Raw genomic sequence first — 18,673 nt, forward strand, 5'->3', positions numbered from 1 at the left:
GAAACGAATCGTTAGGGGCCGGCGGCGGGAGCAGCGTTGGATTGGCCGCCGCACTTTCGCCACGCTGGGGGAGGGGGGCGAGAGGAGGAGGAGTCGGGAGAGGGAAGGAAGATGAGCGGGTACGACTCGAAACCCGTGTGTGTGTGTGTGTGTGTGTGTGTGTGTGTGTGTGTGTGTGTGTGTGTGTGTGCTGGGGTGTGTGTTGTCGCCGTCCCCCGCCCCGGTAACGCGAATCTACGGCGGCGACAAAGCAGCCCGCACAAGTTGTGGCGCACTTCCGGTGGCGGCGCGCATGCGCGGACAAGCGACATCTCTTGCTGCCCTTCCCCCCCCCCCGCGTGTCTCCCGCCCCGAGCGTCCGGTGCCCCGTACGTGGGGGGGGGGGGCTGTGTGTGTGTGTCCATGAGGGGCTTTGGGGGTCCAGGGGGGACGGTTAGGGGCTGGGGGTGTGTGCACAAGCGGCACTAGGGCCCTGGGGGGCGGGGGGGGTGTCTGCAGGGGGGGCAGGGAGCTGGCGGGGGGGTGGGGGAAGCACACGGGGGGCTGAAAGGGGGACTGGGGGGGGATTTGTCTTTTAGAGGCGCTGGGGGGCACGGAGGGGTGCGGGGTGGATGTTTGGGGACCAGGAAGCGTTATGGGGGGGGAGGGGCTTGAGGGTTTTTTTGGGGGGTGGGATTTGGGGGGGGGGGGGCTGTAGGTGTCACAGGGGTGCAGGGACACACACAGGGGACATGGGTGGGTCCTCTGGGAAAGGAGAACACAGTGGAGGTGGGAGCACAGTGGGGGTCTCGGGTGACACCCCCCACAATTTTCTTCTCTCCCCCCACCCAGGAGCCACCATGCTGGTGCCAGTGGGGGTCCTACGCCTGCCGCGGGGTCCCGAAGGTTCCAGCAGAGGTTTCAACCCCACTTCACCCCGATTCCAAGCGCTCCTTGGGGAGCAGATGACGGTGCAGGGCGTGCGGGCAAACCTCCGGCAACGTTACCTACAGGTGCTGGGGGCCGCCCGGGGCCATCCCACCCGATTTTACCTCCGGGCAGGAGTCCAGGTGGACGCCGTTTTTGGTGCCGCCGATGTGGATGCCGTGGCGTTCCAGGTGGACGCCCTACGGACCCCCCTGGGGGTGCAGGCGGCCGCACTGCTGCGTTACACTGACGTCCTCGCCTACACCTTCCCCCTCGAGTGACCCGTTAATTAAAACAAAAATCCCCTTTTTCCAACAAAACCCCCTTTTTTCTGACTGTAATTACAATTCCTCTGGGGCAACAGGGGTGGGGAAAAAAACCCAAGGTGACAGGGGAGGATTTAGGTTTTCCATCTTTTATTTGCTGTTGGCAAAACTGGCGCCGTTTCCCCATCAGTGTCGGTAGTGAGGGCTCCGGGACCGGGACCGGGACCGCCTGCGGATGAGGTAGGGGGGAGGAAGAGGGATAAGTGAGAATGGGGTGGGGGGGGTGTCCCTGGGGACCCCTGAGCACTGGGACCCCCCCCCCACCTGTGGGGTGGGAGAAGGGGACGTACCTCCGGGAGGAGCTGTATTCCCGACCTGCAAGGCAGAGGAGACACACTCAGTTGATGCAGCCCCTTTTCCATGCATTTTTTTCCCCCAGAATACAACAGCTTTTCTTTCCCACTCCACAAAGGCCAGATGGGGGGGGGGGGGGGGGATAGAATTTGCTCCCTGTTGTTTTATGGGGTTCCACTGAACCCCTTTACCCCCCCACCCCTCACACTGGCACCAGGCTCCCAGTCAGCCAGCACTCACCATAGCGCGGGGACGGAGACCGGCTCTGCCGGCTGTACTGCCTCTCCCATTCCTCCCGCTCCTTCTCCCGGCGCTCTCTCTCCCTGCCGAAAAATAAAATGAGGTTGGGGGGGGAGCAGCCAGCAGCAGGGGGGGGTCACGTTGTGGCCTGGACCCACAGAATGCACCCAGTAAAGGGACGGGAGAGGATTTACTTCATGCGAATTTTCCGGGCCATGGCACGCAGCTCGTCCTCCCGCTCCTGGAAGAGAAGAGCATTCCCGTTAACCGGTTCTAGCCCCCACAATGTTGGCAGCCTGGCCTCCCCTCCAGCCTCACCCCCCCTCCCCTACCTGTCTCTCGTGCTCCTGTTGCAGCATTTTTTCCTGCGCTGCCTTTTTATCGGCTTTAACTATTAAAAAAAACAAACCCAAAGAGCGAGGGCTGAAAGAGGGTACGGAGGCAGGGGGTGTCAGGGTGTGGTGGAAGCAGGGGGGCCACGGGTGCTGCTTACACTGCCGGTTCAGCGCCTTCTGCATGCGCAGCTTCAGCTTCTCCTGTGGCGTCAGTTTGGGCTGCAAACAAACCAAAATGGCATGTGAAGGGTGGGGGGGACGGGGACGAGGACACGGTGCAAGCCACGCTAGCCAGACCTGGGGAACAACCCCCCCCAGGCTGCCCCCCACCCCATAGCAGACACTGGCTTCGAGTGCTGGCCGAGCCTGATCCCAGCACCACCACCTGCCTTGACACAGTGACAACTCTGAGACCACCCCCCCGGGCCCCAAGCCCCTCTACAGGGTCTGGGCGTCCCTGCCCACGTTGCCAGGGGCTTTGCCGCTGCCTGCACCCTGTCCCCGAGCAGCGGGGACACCCATGGGTGCTGTGGGGGACAAATAGTGGCTGTTGAGGGTGGCCTTGGTTAACAAGCTGCTCCCTGCCAGAGCGCCCGCAGCCCTGGGAGGTGGCACGGGCACCCTGGGGGACGCATGGGCACAGCCCGAAAGCACCCAGGGTCCCCAGGGACAGGGTGGCCTGGGACAGTCCAAGGGCACAGAGGGGTGGCTCACGGAGCTGGAGAGGACAGCCATGCCCTGCGTCCCATCGGCAGTCTGGCCAACACCTGCTGCGAGCAGGGCAAGGGGCTCCCCCAGCCCCCTGCCACCACCTCCCTGGAGCAGCCTGAGGACCCACCGGGCACAGGGACAGCCCCCAGGTGCAAGGGCAGCCACTGGTGACCAGGACCCAGCAAAGCAGGGCAGGCGTCCCCCAGCTTCAGCACAGATGGCACCCAGCCAGATTCCAGGGGTCCCTATTCCTCACCCCACCTCTCTACCACCCAGAGCCAGGACTACCCCGAGCGGCCTGTGGCTCCGCTCCCATCTGGCGGCCGCCCCCCCAAGCTCCAAGGAGGGAGCAGGACCGGCACCCTGTCAAGGAGCAGGGCGGACATGCAACGGGTCACAGGGGCAACCGGCGCCAAGTCCCGGCACCTCCGCCAGCCCATCCACCACTGTGTCCCTTAGCCTGCTCTGCAGTGATGCCAATTAAACAGGTGAGGTTAAATTCTTACTGACTTTGGCAGCTCCTGTCTCTTTACCAGCAGCAGTGTCAGCCCTAAAAGCGGAAGAAAAAAAAAAAAAAAGTGTGAGGATCAAAGCAGGGGCTCCTCAACACCCTGGGTGCCCCCAACCCTGACCCTTCCCCTTCCTCACTTTTTCAGTTTCTCCCCCACAGCGGGCGACGCTGCGGGCCTCGGTGGTTTCTCTCGCACCGGAGACATTGATTTGCTGTAGCTCCGCGAATCGCTGGGACTTCGGCTGCTTCGGCTGCTGCTCCAGTGTCGGCTGGACCTGCCGCCTCGCCGGTAGCGCTCTCCTGACCTGGAACGGCTCCTGCAGACAGGGAATCAAGGTGGAAGGGTGTGTGGGGGGGCACCCTAAGGGTGACTGGGACACCACCCCCCCACCCACCCAACAGAGTGGAGATGGTGCTGGGGGAGCTCACGGTGAAGCCACCCACTAGCAGGGTGAGAGATAGAACATATTCTCCTTTATTCAACGCTGGTGAGACCTTTTTTGGATACAGGGACCCGTGTGGGACTCCCAGTAACAAACTGGGACCAGTCTGGCAGGGGCTGGAGCACCTAGTGGAAGGGAGAGGCCAAGACGTGTGGGCTTGTTCACCCCAAAGAGGCAGCCGAGGGGGATGATACCGCCTGCAGCTGAGTGGGAGGATGATGAAGCCAACAGTGAAACTCGCCACAGAGGAGCCCAGTAAAGAACTGGGGCAAAACAGGCAGAACTGGGACAGCTGAGGGCAGAGCTCACCTGGAGCGGCGGCGGGAGCTGTACCGATACCCCCGGTCAGGGGAATAGGATCTGGAACGACGCCGGCTGTCCCGCGAGCCCCCTCCCGAGTAGCGGCGGCTGCGGCTGCGGGAGCGTGAGTACCGGCGGCTGTGGGAGCGGCAGTAGCGGCTAGAGCGGTGGTAGCCGCCACCTCGGTGTGAGCGGGAGCTGGAGCGGGAGCTGGAGGATGAGGAGGAGGATGGGGAGGTGGAAGAGGACGAAGAGCGTCTCCTAGAAGGGACACACGGGACAAGGTGTTGGTGCCTGGGACGAGCGAGGAGGAGTGGGGACCCTCACTGCTCCCAGCACCAGGCGGTGCTGCATGTCATGGGTACAGCCAGACCCAGCAGACAGCCCGTGGGTTGAGCGGTGAGCAGGCGCCTCTCCCCTGACCCACGCCGGTGTCGAGCCTCCAGGCGCAGCAAGGAACAGCCCCGTCACTGCTCATCCCTCTGCCAAGGGGCTCCGAGTCCCCTGGAACCCCAGCCGTGCTGGGAAAGGAGCTGTGATGGCCACCCTAATTCCCTCCCTGAGCTCTCCAGGAGCTGGCAGACACTCTTTTCTTTTACAGCAGGAGGTGGCTTGGCTCACACTCAAATTCCAGCCCCCCCCACCTCCAAGCCCAGCCATCTCCAGGAAGACCCGGAGATGCCATGAAGATCCTTTTGAAGCTGGCAAGCCCTGCCCTGGCACCGCAGCAGAACCAGGGCAGGCACAGGGCCTGTGTGGTTACGTGACGGAGAACCCACCCGCTCTTTCCCACTGTGTTCCCCTCTCCGCTCCTCGAGCAGCACCAGCAGCCAGGCCACAGCGTCGGGAGCATCCCTTGCCGGTGTCTCCATGCTGGGCCGGCCTGGCTCTGTGCCTGTGAGGGGCTGGCAAGCTCGCCTGGCCCACTGCCACCATGCCTCTGCGGGTAAGGGTTGGGAAAGCGAGCCGGATGGGAGAGTTACCGACCGGGACGAGGTGCTATGACCTGCCGCGGTGCTGCCCGGCTGCCCTGGGGCGGAACGCTGTTTCCCAAGTGTGGCAGCTTTTCCGGAGATGCCGCCAGCTTGTGCAGATGCCGCTGCCGCTTCCTCGTCACTGCCGCCGAAGCTGGTGATGAAGGTGATCTTTTCCTCATGGCCGGGAGATGGGGTGCGGGAACGGGAACGGGATTCGGAGGTGGACTCCGAGGGGGAGCTGTGAGGTGGTGAGGAGGAATGCAGCTTCAGTTGCCGAAAAACTCTTTCCCAAAAGCCAGCAGGTGCCAGGTTCCCTGCAGGAAGGGGATGTTCCCAGCCTAGAGAACCTGCTCATCCCAGGACCGTAGCCACTCACCGTTTGTAGGGATCATAGGTGGGACTGTCTCTCCGTGCATAGCTGCAAAAGGAGAGGGCGTTAGGAAAGGAGGTACTGGTGGGACATCACCAGGGGCCAGAGCCGCTGGGACCCCACACAAGCTGGCACAGGCAAGGATGATGCCTGGGATGGATACGAACAGACCAGGGCTGTGGTGGAGCTCCGGGAGCCCCGGTCTTGGCTGCCGGGCCAGGAAACTCACCTGGGTGGGCTGATCTTCCTCCCTTTCAAGCGTTTCTCCCTGAACTCCCTCCTTTGGCGGCGAGAGCGACGGCCCTAGGAGAGCAGCCTGAGCTAAGAGATGGCACCAAACCTGGGGGAAGCTGTCCTGGGAGTTTGTGGGCCCCCCTTGGGAGGCAGAGGTAGTTCCGTGAGCAGGGAGGGGCACCCACAGGACCCAGTCTGCTGCCCCAGGAGGCTCATGGCCAGCTAAGGCTTGCAGCAGGACAGGGTAGAGCTTGCCGGAGCTCCCCTTACCGAGTACATCGCCTTTTCTTCTTCCAGGGCTTTGGCATTTTTAATAGCTTCTGCCTCTTCTTTGTCCTTCCGCAACATCCTTTCCCCCCCCCCAAAAAAAAAGAGAAACCTTCAATAAGAGCCCACTGGCCACCACCGTTCTCAGGGGAGACTTTCTGGGGGCTCCCCATCCTAGAGACAGGCACATCCACAAAGGATTCAGCCTCTGGTGAGAAGGGGAGGTCCTGGTGAGGCTCCACTGGGTTCCCAGTGCTTTCCCTGTCTGTCCCAGCCGCTACCCATACCTGACAAAGTCCCCGTCTGCCATGCCATACGTGGTCGCCTGCTTGTTCAGGTCGGCCACTTGCTCCTGGTTCAGCTCATCCACGTCCACTTCCACATCTGCAGGCAGAGCACAGGCCGCTCAGCTCACCCCAAGAGGCAAGGCAGTGCTCAGCACATCTACCAAACCGGAGTGAAGCAGCCCAGTAAGGGAGGGCCGTTACCGATATCGGGGATGACTTCGTCTTCATCTGTGTTGCTGTCTTCCTCAGAGTCTTCCTCATCCCCTCGCTTCTCCAAGGAGTTCTCGAGCTCAGCCACAGTGCTGTCCTCGTATGTGTAGCCGATGGAAGCCTTTTTCTCCGCCAGCCTGGGCACAGACACGCTTAAGCCCCTGCACGCCTCTGTGCCGGGCCACACAAGGCAGCATTGAGACAGAAAGTTTCCATGGAAGGAAACCAGCCCTTCCTCTGCCTCCCTCCTCAGCCACCACTGCTCTGTTCAGCCCCAGGACAGCCTCATGGCTGCAGCGACAGGGACAGGACGGACATTTCAGTGTGGAGACGCAGGGGAAGACTTCAGAGCATCACCAAAAGCAGCCAAGGGTGAATGGTGTAGCTCGTGGCTGCTCAGTCCCACCCCAGTAGAGGGAAAACTGGGACTGGTTGAAGAGCGGGTGTTTCTGAGGCTGTGAAGCCGCACTCCCAGCACAGTTCCCGAGGACAGGGACATGACAACTGTCCTTTGTCACCTCTTCTCACACTCACTTCTTTTTCTCATCTTCATTTGGCTTTTGGAGTCCCCCATAGAGCTCGTCAATGTAGATCTGGTAGAGGCACTGCTCCTCCGAGACTGCAACCACACAGGGAAGTTACCAGCCTGCTTTATGCCCACTTGAGAGAGAACACCTCAGAGAGCTGATTAACCGCAGCTTGTTAGAGGGGATGCAGCTCTCCCAGCGCCTTGCCAACCCCGGAGCGGGAACAAAACCCTCCCCTCGCCCTTCAGCTGGTGCTACGTCAAGCCATGCCCTGGATGAGCTGGGATTTCCCCCAAATCACGGGGGCTCACTCTGTCTCATGTGGCCCTGACCCTCCCACCTGCGCCAGACACTTACTGCCGGCAAAGTCGTTCTGCACCAGGCCTCGGTACCGCTCGTAGTTACACTTTCTCTCATCAGACTCCTGCTCAGGGGAGCTGGAAAGGAGCAGATGCAGCTTTTGGTGCTCACAAGCCTCTGGGGAGATGGAGGTTCCCCTCTCCCCAAGGGATTTTAGACCCCGGAAAAACCACAACCCTTTTCTGCTTGGCTTAGCATGATCAGATCCCCTGCTTCGTGGAGAGATCAGGGCCGGGGCTGGCAGGCGAAGGATCATGTGCTGGTCTAGAATTCCCTTGAAAACCCAACAAAGGGGCCAAACTCCTCTCCGGAGCTCGTGCCGAGGCCAGAGAGGGTAAGCAGGTGCCAGAGCAGCAGCAAGCAGGGGCAGGAAAGGAACGTGGCTGCTCTTCACAGACCCAGGCCTGGGGGGATATTTGCCTTCTGCCCCGTCCTTGCTCAAAGCAGGGCCGACTACAGCAGCTGGCTCCAGCTGAGCAGCACCCGCCTCTAGAGAGAGAGAACCCTCCCAGCCTCTGGGGGTTGTGCTGGTACTTAACTCCTCCACTCTAATTTTGGCCTTTTCATCATGCCCTTTTACTGCAAACCTCTGCAAAGAGCTCAGCTCTGTCCTCTCTAATGTTTTAGGTATGGAAAAGCTGCTGTGGGGTTCCCCTTCGCCCTGTGCTCCAGTCCTCCCCATCCCTCTGCACTCATTCCAGTTTATTCTCCTGATACTGGGATCTCCACACTGGTCCCAGAACTGAAAATCTAAAGAGCAGCCCTGCCTGCCCTGCAGCGACCCCAGCCAGGCTTGCAGGTGACGCTGGCTCCAAAAAATCAGGCAACCACTCAAAAACAGACCCCAAGAAGGCCTGATCCGGACCCAGCAGCTCCTGTCGAAGCGGGGTGCCCTGGCACCCCACGGCTTACATGGGGTTCAGCAGGGGCGGGGTGTACATGGGGATATAATCCAGGTGTGCCCGCACATCGAAGCGGTCGATCATGTTGTTCGTGTCCCCCTGCCAGGGCATCCTGTGAGGGGAAGAGAGATGTTGTTCAGGGCTGGGGGACAGCCAGAAAGCCCCTTAGCAGGAGCTGGGCCCCCCAAACCCGCACAACCCCTGCCCCGTCAAGCACCGACAGGCGCGCTCAGCTCTCCTGCATTAGTCACTCCCGAGCGGGGAGGAGAGAACCAACTCATTTGCTGTAGCAGCGTCCCCTAGAAGCTCTGGTGGAGGAGGAGCCGAGTCCTTTTTATTTGGTTTTGACAAGCAGGAACCAGCCTAGATTTCATTTCCCAGGGTGGGAGGGACCTGGCCAGCCCCAGGGCTGTGCTACAAGGAGCCGAACAGCCAGGCACATGCTGCCAGCTGGGCAAGAACCCCCGCAACACACCCCTGAACCCTTGCCAATGGGCTCGGCACTTCTCAAAGACACTGCAGCTACACGAGAGTCCCCCCAGGCTTTGGCGAGGTACCAACTGCTCTCCCTGAACCTCCCAGAGCTGCTTAGGGAGCAGCGGGAGATGCCTTTGGCCCTGCGCAGGGTTACTCACATGTTGACGGGGCTTTCAGCAGCCAGTGCGACGGCCGAGTCCAGGTGGACCTTGCAGGCCCGGCCATGAACCTGGAGAAACTGGGCCGGGTCCTTTTTCTAGGAGAAGCAGAAACCCCCAAGGTTAGAAAAAAAGAAAAAAAAAGAATAAAAACCCCAAGGGTTAAGAAAAAAGGAAGCAGGAGACCCAAGGCTCAGGGAAAAGGGGGAGCCCCAAGCCTCCAGCGCTGGAGAAAAGGGGGAGCCCGAGCCTTGGGAAAAAGGGGGACCAGGAGCCCCAAGCTTTGAGGAAAAAGGAGAGTGGGAGCCCTGAGCCCTGGGGAAAAGGGGTAGCAGGAGCCCCGAGCTCTGGGGGAAAGGGGGAGTAGGAGTCTCAGGGAAGAGGAAGCAGAAGCCCTGAGCCTTGGAAAAAAAGAGGGAGCAGGAGCCCTGAGCTCCGAGCTCCGGGAAAAAGGGAGTTTGGGAGCCTCAGGGAAAAGGGGAACCCTGAGCCTTGGAAAAAAAGAGGGAGCAGGAGCCCTGAGCTCTGGGGAAAAGGGAGTGTCCTGGTTTCAGCTGGAATAGAGTTATTTGTCTTCCTACTAGCTGGTACAGTGCTATGTTTTTGAGTTAGGTATGAGAAGAATGCTGATAACACTGATGTTTTCAGTTGCTGCTAAGTAATGTTTATTTTAAAGTCAAGGATTTTTCAGCCTCTCATGCCCAGCCAGCGAGAAAGCTGGGGTTTCACATCTAGTATAGAAACTGGGGGGTGTGGGGATCACCTCTTGGAGACTAACTGGGCATCGATCAGCAGGTGGTGAGCAACTGCGTTGTGCACCACTTGTATATTCGAATCCTTTTATTATTATTATTGTCATTTTATTACTGTTACTGTTATCATTATTAGCTTCTTATTTTCTGTTCTATTAAACAGTTCTTATCTCAACTCATGAGTTTTACTTCTTTTCTCAGTTTTCTCCCCCATCCTATGGGGGAGGGGGGGGGGGGGGGAGTGAGTGAGTGGCTGTGTGGTGTTTAGTTGGTGGCTGGGGTTAAACCACAACAGGGGGGTAGTCTCAGGCAAAAGGGGGAGTGACAGCCTTGGAAAAAAGCGGGGAGCAGGAGCCCTGAGCCCTGGGGAAAAGGGGGAGTGGGAGCCTCAGGGAAAAGGGAGAGTGGGAGCCCCAAGCTTCAGAAAAAAGGGGGAGCAGGAGCCCCAAACCCTGGGGAGAAGGGGACAACAGGAGTCTTGGGGAAAAGGGGAAGTGGAACTCTCAGAGAAAAGGAGGAGTCGGAGCCCTGAGCCTTGGGGAAAAAGGGGACCTGAAAGGGGGGCAGTTTTTCTTGTGTGGATTTAGGGTGCCCACCCAGGGACATCCCCAGTGGGGTCTCCAAGGGAAGGCAGGCAGCAGCGAGCGCTGCAGCTCCTTCATCCATCCCTCTTCCACCCCAAAACCAAGCCACAAAGCACCCAGATGGTTCCCAAACACCCCAGGCGTGCCCCAAATCAGGGCCCATCCAGGGACGGCGGAGGGCTGCTGCTGTCCCCAAGGAGGGGATGAAGTCGGGGCCACTCACAATCTTTTCGTAGTATTCCCTACGGCGTTCCGCACGCTTCTTGTAGTCCACCATCATCCCTCGCAGCTTGCGCTCGTGCTTGCGGGCTTCGTGCCACATCCTGGTGTCCCCTAGATGTCACCGAGCCTGGGGGGCGGGGGGGAGGGGCTCCCACCGGGAACCGAGGGGGAAGAGGAGCTGTTCCCCACCTGAGGGTGGAGGGCTGCATTAAGGGACGTGGAGAGGCTTTGGTGGGGGGACGACAGCACAGACGTGGTGGGTAAGGGACACCTGGCAGGGACATGGGAGCACCCACGGGTGATGGGGAAGAGTGCACCGGGCACCCCCCGGTGGGGGGGAGAATAAGGGGGGGGAGGGCAACGGGCGGGGCGGGGGGCGGGGGGGCACAGAGACAGGGGGAAGAGGGGGAGCCCGGGGGGGAATAAAGACACCGGGTAGCTCTAGGGGAGGTGGGCGGGGATACATCGGGCACCCGCTCCGGGGCTGGGAGGGACACGAACACCTCCGGGGCGGAGGGGGGGACGACGACGACGACGGACGGGACAACAGGCGCCTCTCGGGGCGGGGGGGGAGGGCCGGAAGGGAAGGAGGGCCCCAGGTAGCGGCCCCAGATAAGGCCCGGAGCGGATGGATTAGTGGGGGGGGGTGGGGGGGGTGTGGAGGGGTGGAGGCAGGCCCGCCGCCATTTCTCACTCACCGCCGGGCCCGCGGCCATGGAGGGACCCGGAAGCGGAAGTGAAGGCGCGGGGGAGGGGCCAGAGAGGGCGCAGGGCAGGTGTGGCTTGGGTCAGGCGGATGACGCTAGGAGGGCGGGGTCAATGTTAGAGGGGCGTGGACTTCGCGGGTACCGCCCCCGGGGGGGCGGGGCCTGGAGCGCAGCAGCAGAGCCGGTGCTGGTCCCAGTCCCAGAGGATACTGGGCTAGACTGGTCCTGCTGCTGGTTCCATTTCCCAGGGCTATAGTGGGCCCGTCTGGTCCCAGGCCCCAGGCTATACTGGTCCTGGTGCTGGTCCCAGTTCCCAGGTGATACTGGTCCCAGTGCTGGTCCCAGTCCCTGGGCGATACTGGGCCAGGCTGGTCCTGGTCCTTGAGCTATACTGGTCCTGGTGCTGGTCCTAGTTCCCCGGGGATACTGGGCCAGGCTGGTCGCAGTGCTGGTCCCAGTCCCAGGGGATACTGGGCCAGGCTGGTCCCAATTCCCATGTGATACTGGGCCAGGCTGGTCACAGTGCTGGTCCCAGTCCCCGGCTATACTTGTCCTGATGCTGGTCCCAATTCCCAGGTGACACTGGTCCCAGTGCTGGTCTCAGTTCCCAGGGGAATACTGGGCCAGGCTGGTCCTGGTGCAGCTCCCAGTCCCCAGGCTATACTGGTCGTGGTGCTGATCCCAGTCCCTGGACTATACTGGTCCAGGTGCTCGTCCCAGTTCCTGGGCTGTACTGGTCACAGTGCTGATCCCAGTCCCCAGGCTATACTGGTCACAGTGCCAGCCCGTCCCACTGCCAGATCCATCCCAGCACCGGGGTGTGGCTGGGGTTTCCCAGCGGGGACTTCCACTAGGAACCAGTTCTCCCAGTATCCCCAGTATTCCCTTCCCCCCCCCCCCCCAATTCCCCCCCCTCCAGGGCAGGATGAGGCCAGCAATGGAGTCCATGGCTTTATTCGCCACCCCAACCCCGGCACACAGGGACGAGTGACCCGCAGGACCGGGGTGGTAGCACATATCCCCCCCCCGCTCTCCGGGGACCACCCCATGCCTCCCCCCCGGTGCCACCAGAGGGTCCCCCCCCCTATAAATATAGTGCAAAGTGGCTTGAACTTGGGGGCAGGGGTGTCCTTCCAGGGGGGGTTGGGGGGGAGACTCCGTGCCGCCCCGGCAGGGCCAGCCGGCCCGGGGCAGGGGGGGGTTGGGAACAAGGAAGACCCCCCTCCCCCCCCCCCAAAGCTGGAGGAGGGTAATGGGGTGCCCCAAGTCTGTATTGGGGAAGAAGGGGGGGAGGCTCGGGGGGGGGGGAAACGGACTCAGACGTCCCCAAGGCGCAGGTCAGCCTCTTTGTAGTGCCCGGGGAACATATGGGTGCCCACCAGGCTGGCGGTGGGGTGGGGGTCGGAGGGGGGGAAGGGGGGGGCACGGGGTGGGGAACCGTAGGGTTCAGCCAGCAGTTCAGGGCCCAGACAGGCCGGGAAGTCCGTGGGGGGGTAAGGGGGGGGCAACCCCTCACGGAGGGCCGGGGGGGCGAAAGGGACGTAGAGCTGGGCCAGGGCATCGAAGGGTTCCGGCTCGGCGGCGAAGAGGGCGAAGGTGTCTTCTGAGAGGGGGGGAAGAGGGTTTAGGGGGGCTCTGGCGGGTCCTCCTGACCCCCCAGCACCCTCCTGGGGTGACACCAGGGTGGGGGGGAACACTCTCAGGGTTGTGGGGGTCCCCCCAGGGCTGTAAGGGTTTTGGGGACACCTCCTATGCCTGGGGGTGACCCTGGGAGTCCCCAGAGGCCTCTCCCAAACCCAGAGGTGACCTGGAGATGTTTCCCACCCTTGTGTGGAAGGCACTCTTCTAACCCCAGGTCAGGCTACAGGTGTCACCATGTGCCCCTCCCCTGGGACCCACCTGCCACCGGCAAGGGCGCGAAGTGATCCATGTATCCCGGCGGCTTCTTCCTCCTCTTGGCTTCGATCCCGTATGGATCTGCGGGGCCAGGGAGGGGCCAGGGGGTGAGGCAAGCATCACAGCATGGGAAAGGGGAGGAGGGGTTGTCCCTGATATTGGGGTGATCCCCCCATGAAGGCTTTACCACTTCACAGGAGGTTCCTGCCAGCACCCACCTGCGCCCGAGAGCTCCTCCAGGACATCGGGCATCCCCCGCTTCCGCTTCACGTTCACCCCGTAGGCATCTGCGGGGAGGGGACATGGTGGGGGGGCCATGAGTGCCAGGATGCCCCCCCATCCCTCGGCCCCGGGTCTCACCCCATTAGCTTTGTCCCCACACTGGGAGCCTGTCCCCAGCCTGAAGAAACCCGACCACATCCCACAAACTTTCTCCCTGTCCCAGGGGGGATGTCCCCGTCCCAGGGGTCCTGTCCCCACTCCGTATCCCCATCCTTCAAGCCTTGTCCCCATCCTGGGGACCTGTCCCCAATGCCATGGGGTATCAATGACATCTCGGCAGGGTGTTCCCAGTCCCCCTCACCCCATTCTTGGGTGGCCCATCCCCATCCCAGGGAGCCACATCCCAACCCCAAGGGTCCTGTTCCCACTTCGTGTCCCCATCCTTCAAGCCTTGTTCCCACCTTGGGGACATGCCCCCAGTCCTGTAGGCTTTCATCATCATCATCGTCATCATATGTAGGGGGTCCCTAGTGTCCCTCACCCCACTCTTGAGTGGCCCATCCCCATCCCAGGGGGGCTGTCCCCGTCCCGGGGCCACATCGCAACCCCACGGGGTTCTGTTGTCCCCCTCCCAGGGCGCGTGGCTGCACAGGTACCATGGTCCTTGGGCAGGTAGGTGAAGCGGAAGGATTCGCTGCAGACGCTGTCGGTGAGCCGTTGCAGGAAGACCTCCACCTCCACAGGCTCGGCCAGCTCCAAGTGCTGGTAGGGCGGCGTCTTGAAGACGATGGCGACCTGGCGGTGCACGTCGGCCTGCGAGAAGTCCGCCCGGGCCTCCCACGTCTCCTTCCGGAAAACCACTGCTATGTCCTCTGTAGGGATTTGCGGGGGACGCACACCGGTCAGTGAGGCAGTGGCGGGTCCCCCCTCCAGCCCTCACAGGTGCCTATTGACACTTGAGGTCGCCCCTCCAGCACCCTGAGGTCCCCTCTCCTGCACCCCGGTCCCCCCTTCCTGCCCTCTACACTTCCAAAAACCACCCAAGATCCCTCCCATCGTGATTTGGGGGTCCTCCCCCTCCAGCCCAGGGTCCTTTCCTCTACAGCAGAGGGACTGGGGTGTTGCAGGACTCCCTTGGTCCCCCCTCCAGAACCCAAAGAGTGTTTAGGAGCCCAGGGGAGGTGGTATCTCCCAGCTTCCAATCCCATTTGGACCCATACCCAAAAGTTTCCAGCTGCTCTGGCATTCATCACCCTCCTTCGCCCCCATCCTGGCTTCCTTTGGGGGGCAATTTGGCCCCTAAAGATGCCCTAGTGGTCACAGGGCTCCCAGCTCACCCCCAGTACCTTTCTGGACTTTGTCACAGAGCAGGTAGAGCTCCTCGCCACCTGTGCAAGGACCGCTCTCCTTGTTCATCCGGCAGATCCGCAGCTCCGAGGTGTTGGTGGACTCTGTGGACAGCATCACAGCTCAGGCTGTGAGCCAGCAAGGTGGCTCCCAAACCGCCCAGGTGTTGCACTGGGCATTGGACTGGGACAGAACACCAGGACCAGGCTCAGGCACTGGGTACATTCCCATTGGCATCATCTCTTCCCGACCAGCCCTCGCGCAGGGTTCTAGCTCTGTGGGATGCAGGTAACCATCCTACCCCGGGCATGGGGGGACAAATCCCCACCGGCCACGTGGGACCAATCCTAGCCAAACCCTGCGGCCTGAGCCAGGCCCCAGTTAGAAACCGGTTGGTGCAACCTCTTCACCTGCCCCATCCCAGAACCAGATGCTGGAACAGGGATTGTTCGGGGGGTGGGAAGGGTGGGGGGGAGGGATATGAAGTCCTCGCCACCACCACGTACTCTTGTCGAAGATGGGCTCCGATAGCACTGGGCTGAGGTGCCGTGTCTGCCCAGAGCTGTCCTTGTAGGAGGCCTGGAAGCAGATCCTCACCACGTTCATGTCCACCTCCTGATGGTTCTTGAGGGAACCAGCTGGGGGAGAGCAGAGGATGGTCAGTGGTCCCCCAGGATCCAGATCCCCCGCAGCAATATCATCTCAGTCCCCAGGAATGGCTCCGCTTGAGCCCCCCCAGCCAACCTTTGAAGGGGTCGATGCCCAACTGCAGCTTCTTCTCTATCGCCGCCTCGATCTCCTTCTTCTTCACGCACTGGATGCCCAGGTTGCTAAAGCTGCCGGGGAGCAGAGACATGCTGGGAAGGCGGCTCCCTCCATCCAAAACCCCAGGGGACCCAGGTGTCCTGCCCCTCCCAGCCTCCCACTGACCAGGGAACCCCCTTAAAAAACAGCCTTCATCCTGCCAGCACTGACTTCAGCATAAGCCAATGCCAATGTATCCGTCCGAAGTCCCTGCCCTGGCCTGGCGCAGCTCTCTGCTGGCGGCAGGACTCGTCCTGACATCGTGTACCTGTGCTTGGGGTTGGTCTGGGGCTTGAGGACGACCTCGCAGAGCCCGTTGCTGCAATCCTTGCCCACCAGGCCGTGGGGGTGGACGCGGTAGGGCCAGTCCTTCCACACCAAGCACGCTGTCACCTTCACCTCAGGGATCGCGTGGCAGTTCACCAGCTGGGGAGACACGAGCTGTCAGCATGACGCCGGGTACGTCAACACTGGGGGGGACACCCCCTGCCCAGAGACACAGCAGGGAGGAAAGCACTCCAGCAGGGGCTTCAGCACCCACTGGAGTCCAACCACCCCCGCCCCACCATGGGGCCCTGGCACCACCCCACCAGGATCAGACACCTTCCAGCACCCAGCTGGCACCCACTACCCTGGGGAGACACTAGTCCAATTGTAGCCCCAATTTTGGTCCCTGTCCCAGTCCAGTCCCAGTCCCAATTCAAGTACCAATTCTAGTCTCAGTTCCAGTCGCTGTCCCTGTCCCCATCCAGTTCCCAGTCCCAATCCCTATACCTGTCCAGTTCCCAGTCCCAATCCCAGTCCCATCTCAGTTCCACTCTCAGTCCCAATCCCACTACTGGTCCCAGTCTCAGTCAGTCTAGTTCCAGTCCCAGTCCCAATTCCAGTCCCAGTCCCTGTCCAGTCTCAGTGCCAATCTCAGTTCCAATCCCAATGCTGGTCAATCCCAGTCCACTCTAGGCCCAGTCCCATTCCCAGTCCCAATCCTGGTCCTCCCAACATGGGAGGCCCCTATGCTCAAGGACGGGCACAAAGCACCCCAAAACCCATGGCCTCCTGCATCCCCCTGGCTCTGTCAGCCCCCCAGCACCTTTCTACCACCCCCAAACCTCAGCTCTCCCACCCTGGCCTGCCTCCAAGTCAGGCATCGGCCATGCGGCGCGCTCACCTCAATAGCCGGCAGTGTCTTGCTGGCATCCGTGCTGCTCTCACCAAGGATGCTGCCAGCCGAGCGGCCCTCGCACTCGTAGCGAAAGCGCATGCCCCGCTGCTTGGGCTGCTCTGTGATCACCAATTTGGGTGGCTCCAGCAGCTCCTCCAGCTGTTCTTTGCCATGTCCGGCAGCCGGAGACCACCGGTGCCGCCCTCCAATGCCTGTCGTTCCCCGCGGCACCAGCTTGGGTGATAGCGAGAGAGTGCTGAGGCTTTGGGCGAGCTGCGGGGACCGCGTGTCAGCTGGCAGCACCGGGGCACCGTAGGGTGCCAAGCCGGCTGCCAGCGGGCAGGACTCAGCTGGGTGCAGCGGCCGGGTGGCCACTACAGGGTTGGAGCCACGGGCCACCAGCTTGGCCGAGCCTTTGGGCAACGCTTTTGGCAAGACGGGGGCCGGATCCAGCTGGAAACCGTCCTCCTTCATGACTTCTTCGATGATCTCTGCAGGATGAGGAAGGTGTTAGGGCAGCCCTGAGACAGGGAGGACCCCAAGACCCCGGTGACACCCACTGGGCCTGCTGTCCCCCTCCCCCCCCCGTTTGCCCTGAGCCAGAGCAGGGGACAGGAATGGCCAGATCCTGCCTCATTTCCACCCAAAAATGCCTCCTTTGTGCTCAGGGCAGAGAATGTAGCAGCTGTGAGGGGGATAAGATGCCCCAACCCCGACCCTGAACCCTATAGTGTCCCTGTGGTGGGGTTCACTGCTTCATGGCACACAGCTCTGCACCCCAAATCCCACTCACGGCCCCGGAGAGGATGGATTTGGCCCATCCAGGCACGCAGAGCGAGGGGACCCCCATCGCTGGCTCCAACACCTGAGGATCCAGGATCCTGCTCTGGCTGAAGCGCCCCGAAACCGTGTGGCAAAACTTACCAGCTGCCTGTGTACCCCCGGGTCCACTCACCTAAATCATCTGCAAAGGCAAACCCCCCCCCCCGTGAGTCTCCCTCCAGCACCTCCCTGACCCTTGGGGGGCCTTGAGGAGACCCCCCCAGCCTGCCAGGGCCAAACTGGGGTCACCTCTGGTTCCAGGCTCCCAGCCCCAGGGTCTGTGACCGGGAAGGGACAAGGGGATCCAGGGTGGGGGGGTGTCTTACCGGTCACGGGTGCGGCGTGTGCCATGGCCAAGCTGGGATCCTGCAGGGCAGCTCCTAGGGGAGGGACACGCGACTGTCACTCCACACAGCAGGACTTGGTGGGGGATGCACACGGTTGCTGCCCCCCTCCCAGTGATCAAGGCTCCCCCAGAAAAGGGATTGGGTGATCCCTGGGATCTTGCCCACCCCCCCCGACAAAAAACGAGGGGATCGTCAGGACTAGGATCCACCCAAAGCAGGGATCTGCTCCCCCCAGCCGGGATCAGGGGGTCCCCAGGACCATGACACCCCCCCGAAGAAGCTGTCAGGGGATCCCCAAGATACACCCCCTCCCAACAAGTACCTGCCCCCCTCTAACCCCCCCCGGGCAGGAACCGGGGGCTCCCCAAGACACACACCACCCCCCCCCGCGGGACAGGGATCGGGGGTCCCCCGGCTCACTCAACCCAGAAGGGACCAGGATCCTCCCGCCGCAGTCCCCCGATACCTTAGCCCCTTTCCCCCAGGTAGGCCCCGATCTCCCCCCCCCTCCCCCGAGATGCCGGTTGCCCCCCTCCTCCCCGGCGCAGGCCCCGGTTCCACCCCCCCTCCCGCCTCCATTTCCTCCTCCTTCTCTGGGCTAGACCCCAGCTCCCCCTCCTCCCGATACCGGGGCAGGGCCCAGCTCTCACCGAGCGGCAGGGCCATATCCCACCGGGACCGGGGCCGCCACCGGTGCCCCCCTCCCGCCCGCCCCCACCGGAGCCCGAGGCCGCGCGGCCGCCGTAGCTGGAAATCCCCACGCGGGCGGCGCCGCCATTGGCTGAGGCCGCTGAGGTCACCGCCGCGGGGCGGGCCGGGAAACCCCGGGCGAGCGATACCGCTATTGGCCGCCGGCGGTGACGTTCACATGGCGGGAGAGGGGACAGGAGTAGGGGGCGGGACCGGGTGTCGGGGGCGGGGCCAGGACAGGGTGTCGGGGCGGGGCATGGAATCTGGTGTAGGAGTGGTTTCC

At 62.1% G+C, this 18,673-nt stretch overlaps 3 protein-coding genes across 5 annotated transcripts; 1 reads left to right on the forward strand and 2 right to left on the reverse strand.

The window, feature by feature from the left end:
- The first annotated feature begins 293 nt into the window (after nucleotides 1-293).
- GEMIN7 (gem nuclear organelle associated protein 7) lies at nucleotides 294-1,264 on the forward strand. The gene is made up of 2 exons (XM_049795431.1): nucleotides 294-368; nucleotides 832-1,264. Exon 2 carries the CDS (start codon nucleotides 840-842, stop codon nucleotides 1,185-1,187), a length of 348 nt encoding a protein of 115 aa, XP_049651388.1. The 5' UTR covers nucleotides 294-368; nucleotides 832-839; the 3' UTR covers nucleotides 1,188-1,264.
- A 41-nt stretch (nucleotides 1,265-1,305) lies between these two features.
- Nucleotides 1,306-11,176, reverse strand: CLASRP (CLK4 associating serine/arginine rich protein). 2 transcript variants are annotated; one of them, XM_049795428.1, is made up of 21 exons: nucleotides 11,092-11,176; nucleotides 10,395-10,582; nucleotides 8,836-8,933; nucleotides 8,211-8,312; nucleotides 7,296-7,375; nucleotides 6,946-7,030; nucleotides 6,403-6,548; nucleotides 6,202-6,298; nucleotides 5,918-5,996; nucleotides 5,643-5,716; nucleotides 5,420-5,461; nucleotides 5,054-5,281; nucleotides 4,076-4,327; nucleotides 3,461-3,640; nucleotides 3,323-3,362; nucleotides 2,260-2,320; nucleotides 2,099-2,157; nucleotides 1,961-2,007; nucleotides 1,767-1,849; nucleotides 1,523-1,547; nucleotides 1,306-1,401 (listed from the first exon to the last, which is right to left on the reverse strand). In XM_049795428.1, exons 2-21 carry the CDS (start codon nucleotides 10,491-10,493, stop codon nucleotides 1,359-1,361), a joined length of 1,920 nt encoding a protein of 639 aa, XP_049651385.1. In that variant the 5' UTR covers nucleotides 10,494-10,582; nucleotides 11,092-11,176; the 3' UTR covers nucleotides 1,306-1,358. The 2 variants fall into 2 exon arrangements, with proteins under 2 accessions (XP_049651385.1, XP_049651384.1); XM_049795427.1 differs by lacking the exons at nucleotides 8,211-8,312; nucleotides 8,836-8,933; nucleotides 10,395-10,582; nucleotides 11,092-11,176 and having other exon boundaries at nucleotides 7,296-8,135.
- RELB (RELB proto-oncogene, NF-kB subunit) lies at nucleotides 11,095-18,407 on the reverse strand. Of its 2 annotated transcripts, none has more exons than XM_049795430.1 (11): nucleotides 18,351-18,407; nucleotides 17,680-17,733; nucleotides 16,538-17,022; nucleotides 15,638-15,795; nucleotides 15,310-15,401; nucleotides 15,072-15,203; nucleotides 14,565-14,669; nucleotides 13,875-14,090; nucleotides 13,215-13,283; nucleotides 13,000-13,077; nucleotides 11,095-11,195 (listed from the first exon to the last, which is right to left on the reverse strand). In XM_049795430.1, the coding sequence occupies exons 1-11, from the start codon at nucleotides 18,364-18,366 to the stop codon at nucleotides 11,182-11,184; spliced, it is 1,419 nt and encodes a 472-aa protein (XP_049651387.1). In that variant the 5' UTR covers nucleotides 18,367-18,407; the 3' UTR covers nucleotides 11,095-11,181. The 2 variants fall into 2 exon arrangements, with proteins under 2 accessions (XP_049651387.1, XP_049651386.1); XM_049795429.1 differs by lacking the exon at nucleotides 11,095-11,195 and adding an exon at nucleotides 12,044-12,703.
- Between the last annotated feature and the right edge of the window lie 266 nt (nucleotides 18,408-18,673).

This window comes from Accipiter gentilis, chromosome Z (assembly GCF_929443795.1).
Source record: "Accipiter gentilis chromosome Z, bAccGen1.1, whole genome shotgun sequence".
NCBI classification, from domain to species: Eukaryota; Metazoa; Chordata; class Aves; order Accipitriformes; family Accipitridae; genus Astur; species Astur gentilis.

Excerpts from the sequence above, each read along its gene's own strand:
- GEMIN7 (XM_049795431.1), top strand. The coding sequence starts at position 840 with ATGCTGGTGCCAGTGGGGGTCCTACGCCTGCCGCGGGGTCCCGAAGGT.
- CLASRP (XM_049795427.1), bottom strand. The coding sequence starts at position 7,980 with ATGGGGAGGACTGGAGCACAGGGCGAAGGGGAACCCCACAGCAGCTTT. Across the intron at positions 5,997-6,201 it reads GCAGACGGGGACTTTGTCAG|GATGTTGCGGAAGGACAAAG; the intron begins GTATGGGTAGCG and ends GGGGGGGGAAAG. Across the intron at positions 2,158-2,259 it reads GAAGGCGCTGAACCGGCAGT|TTAAAGCCGATAAAAAGGCA; the intron begins GTAAGCAGCACC and ends TTTTTTTAATAG.
- RELB (XM_049795429.1), bottom strand. Across the intron at positions 15,796-16,537 it reads AGACACTGCCGGCTATTGAG|CTGGTGAACTGCCACGCGAT; the intron begins GTGAGCGCGCCG and ends GTGTCTCCCCAG. Across the intron at positions 15,204-15,309 it reads GGGCATCGACCCCTTCAAAG|CTGGTTCCCTCAAGAACCAT; the intron begins GTTGGCTGGGGG and ends GCTCTCCCCCAG.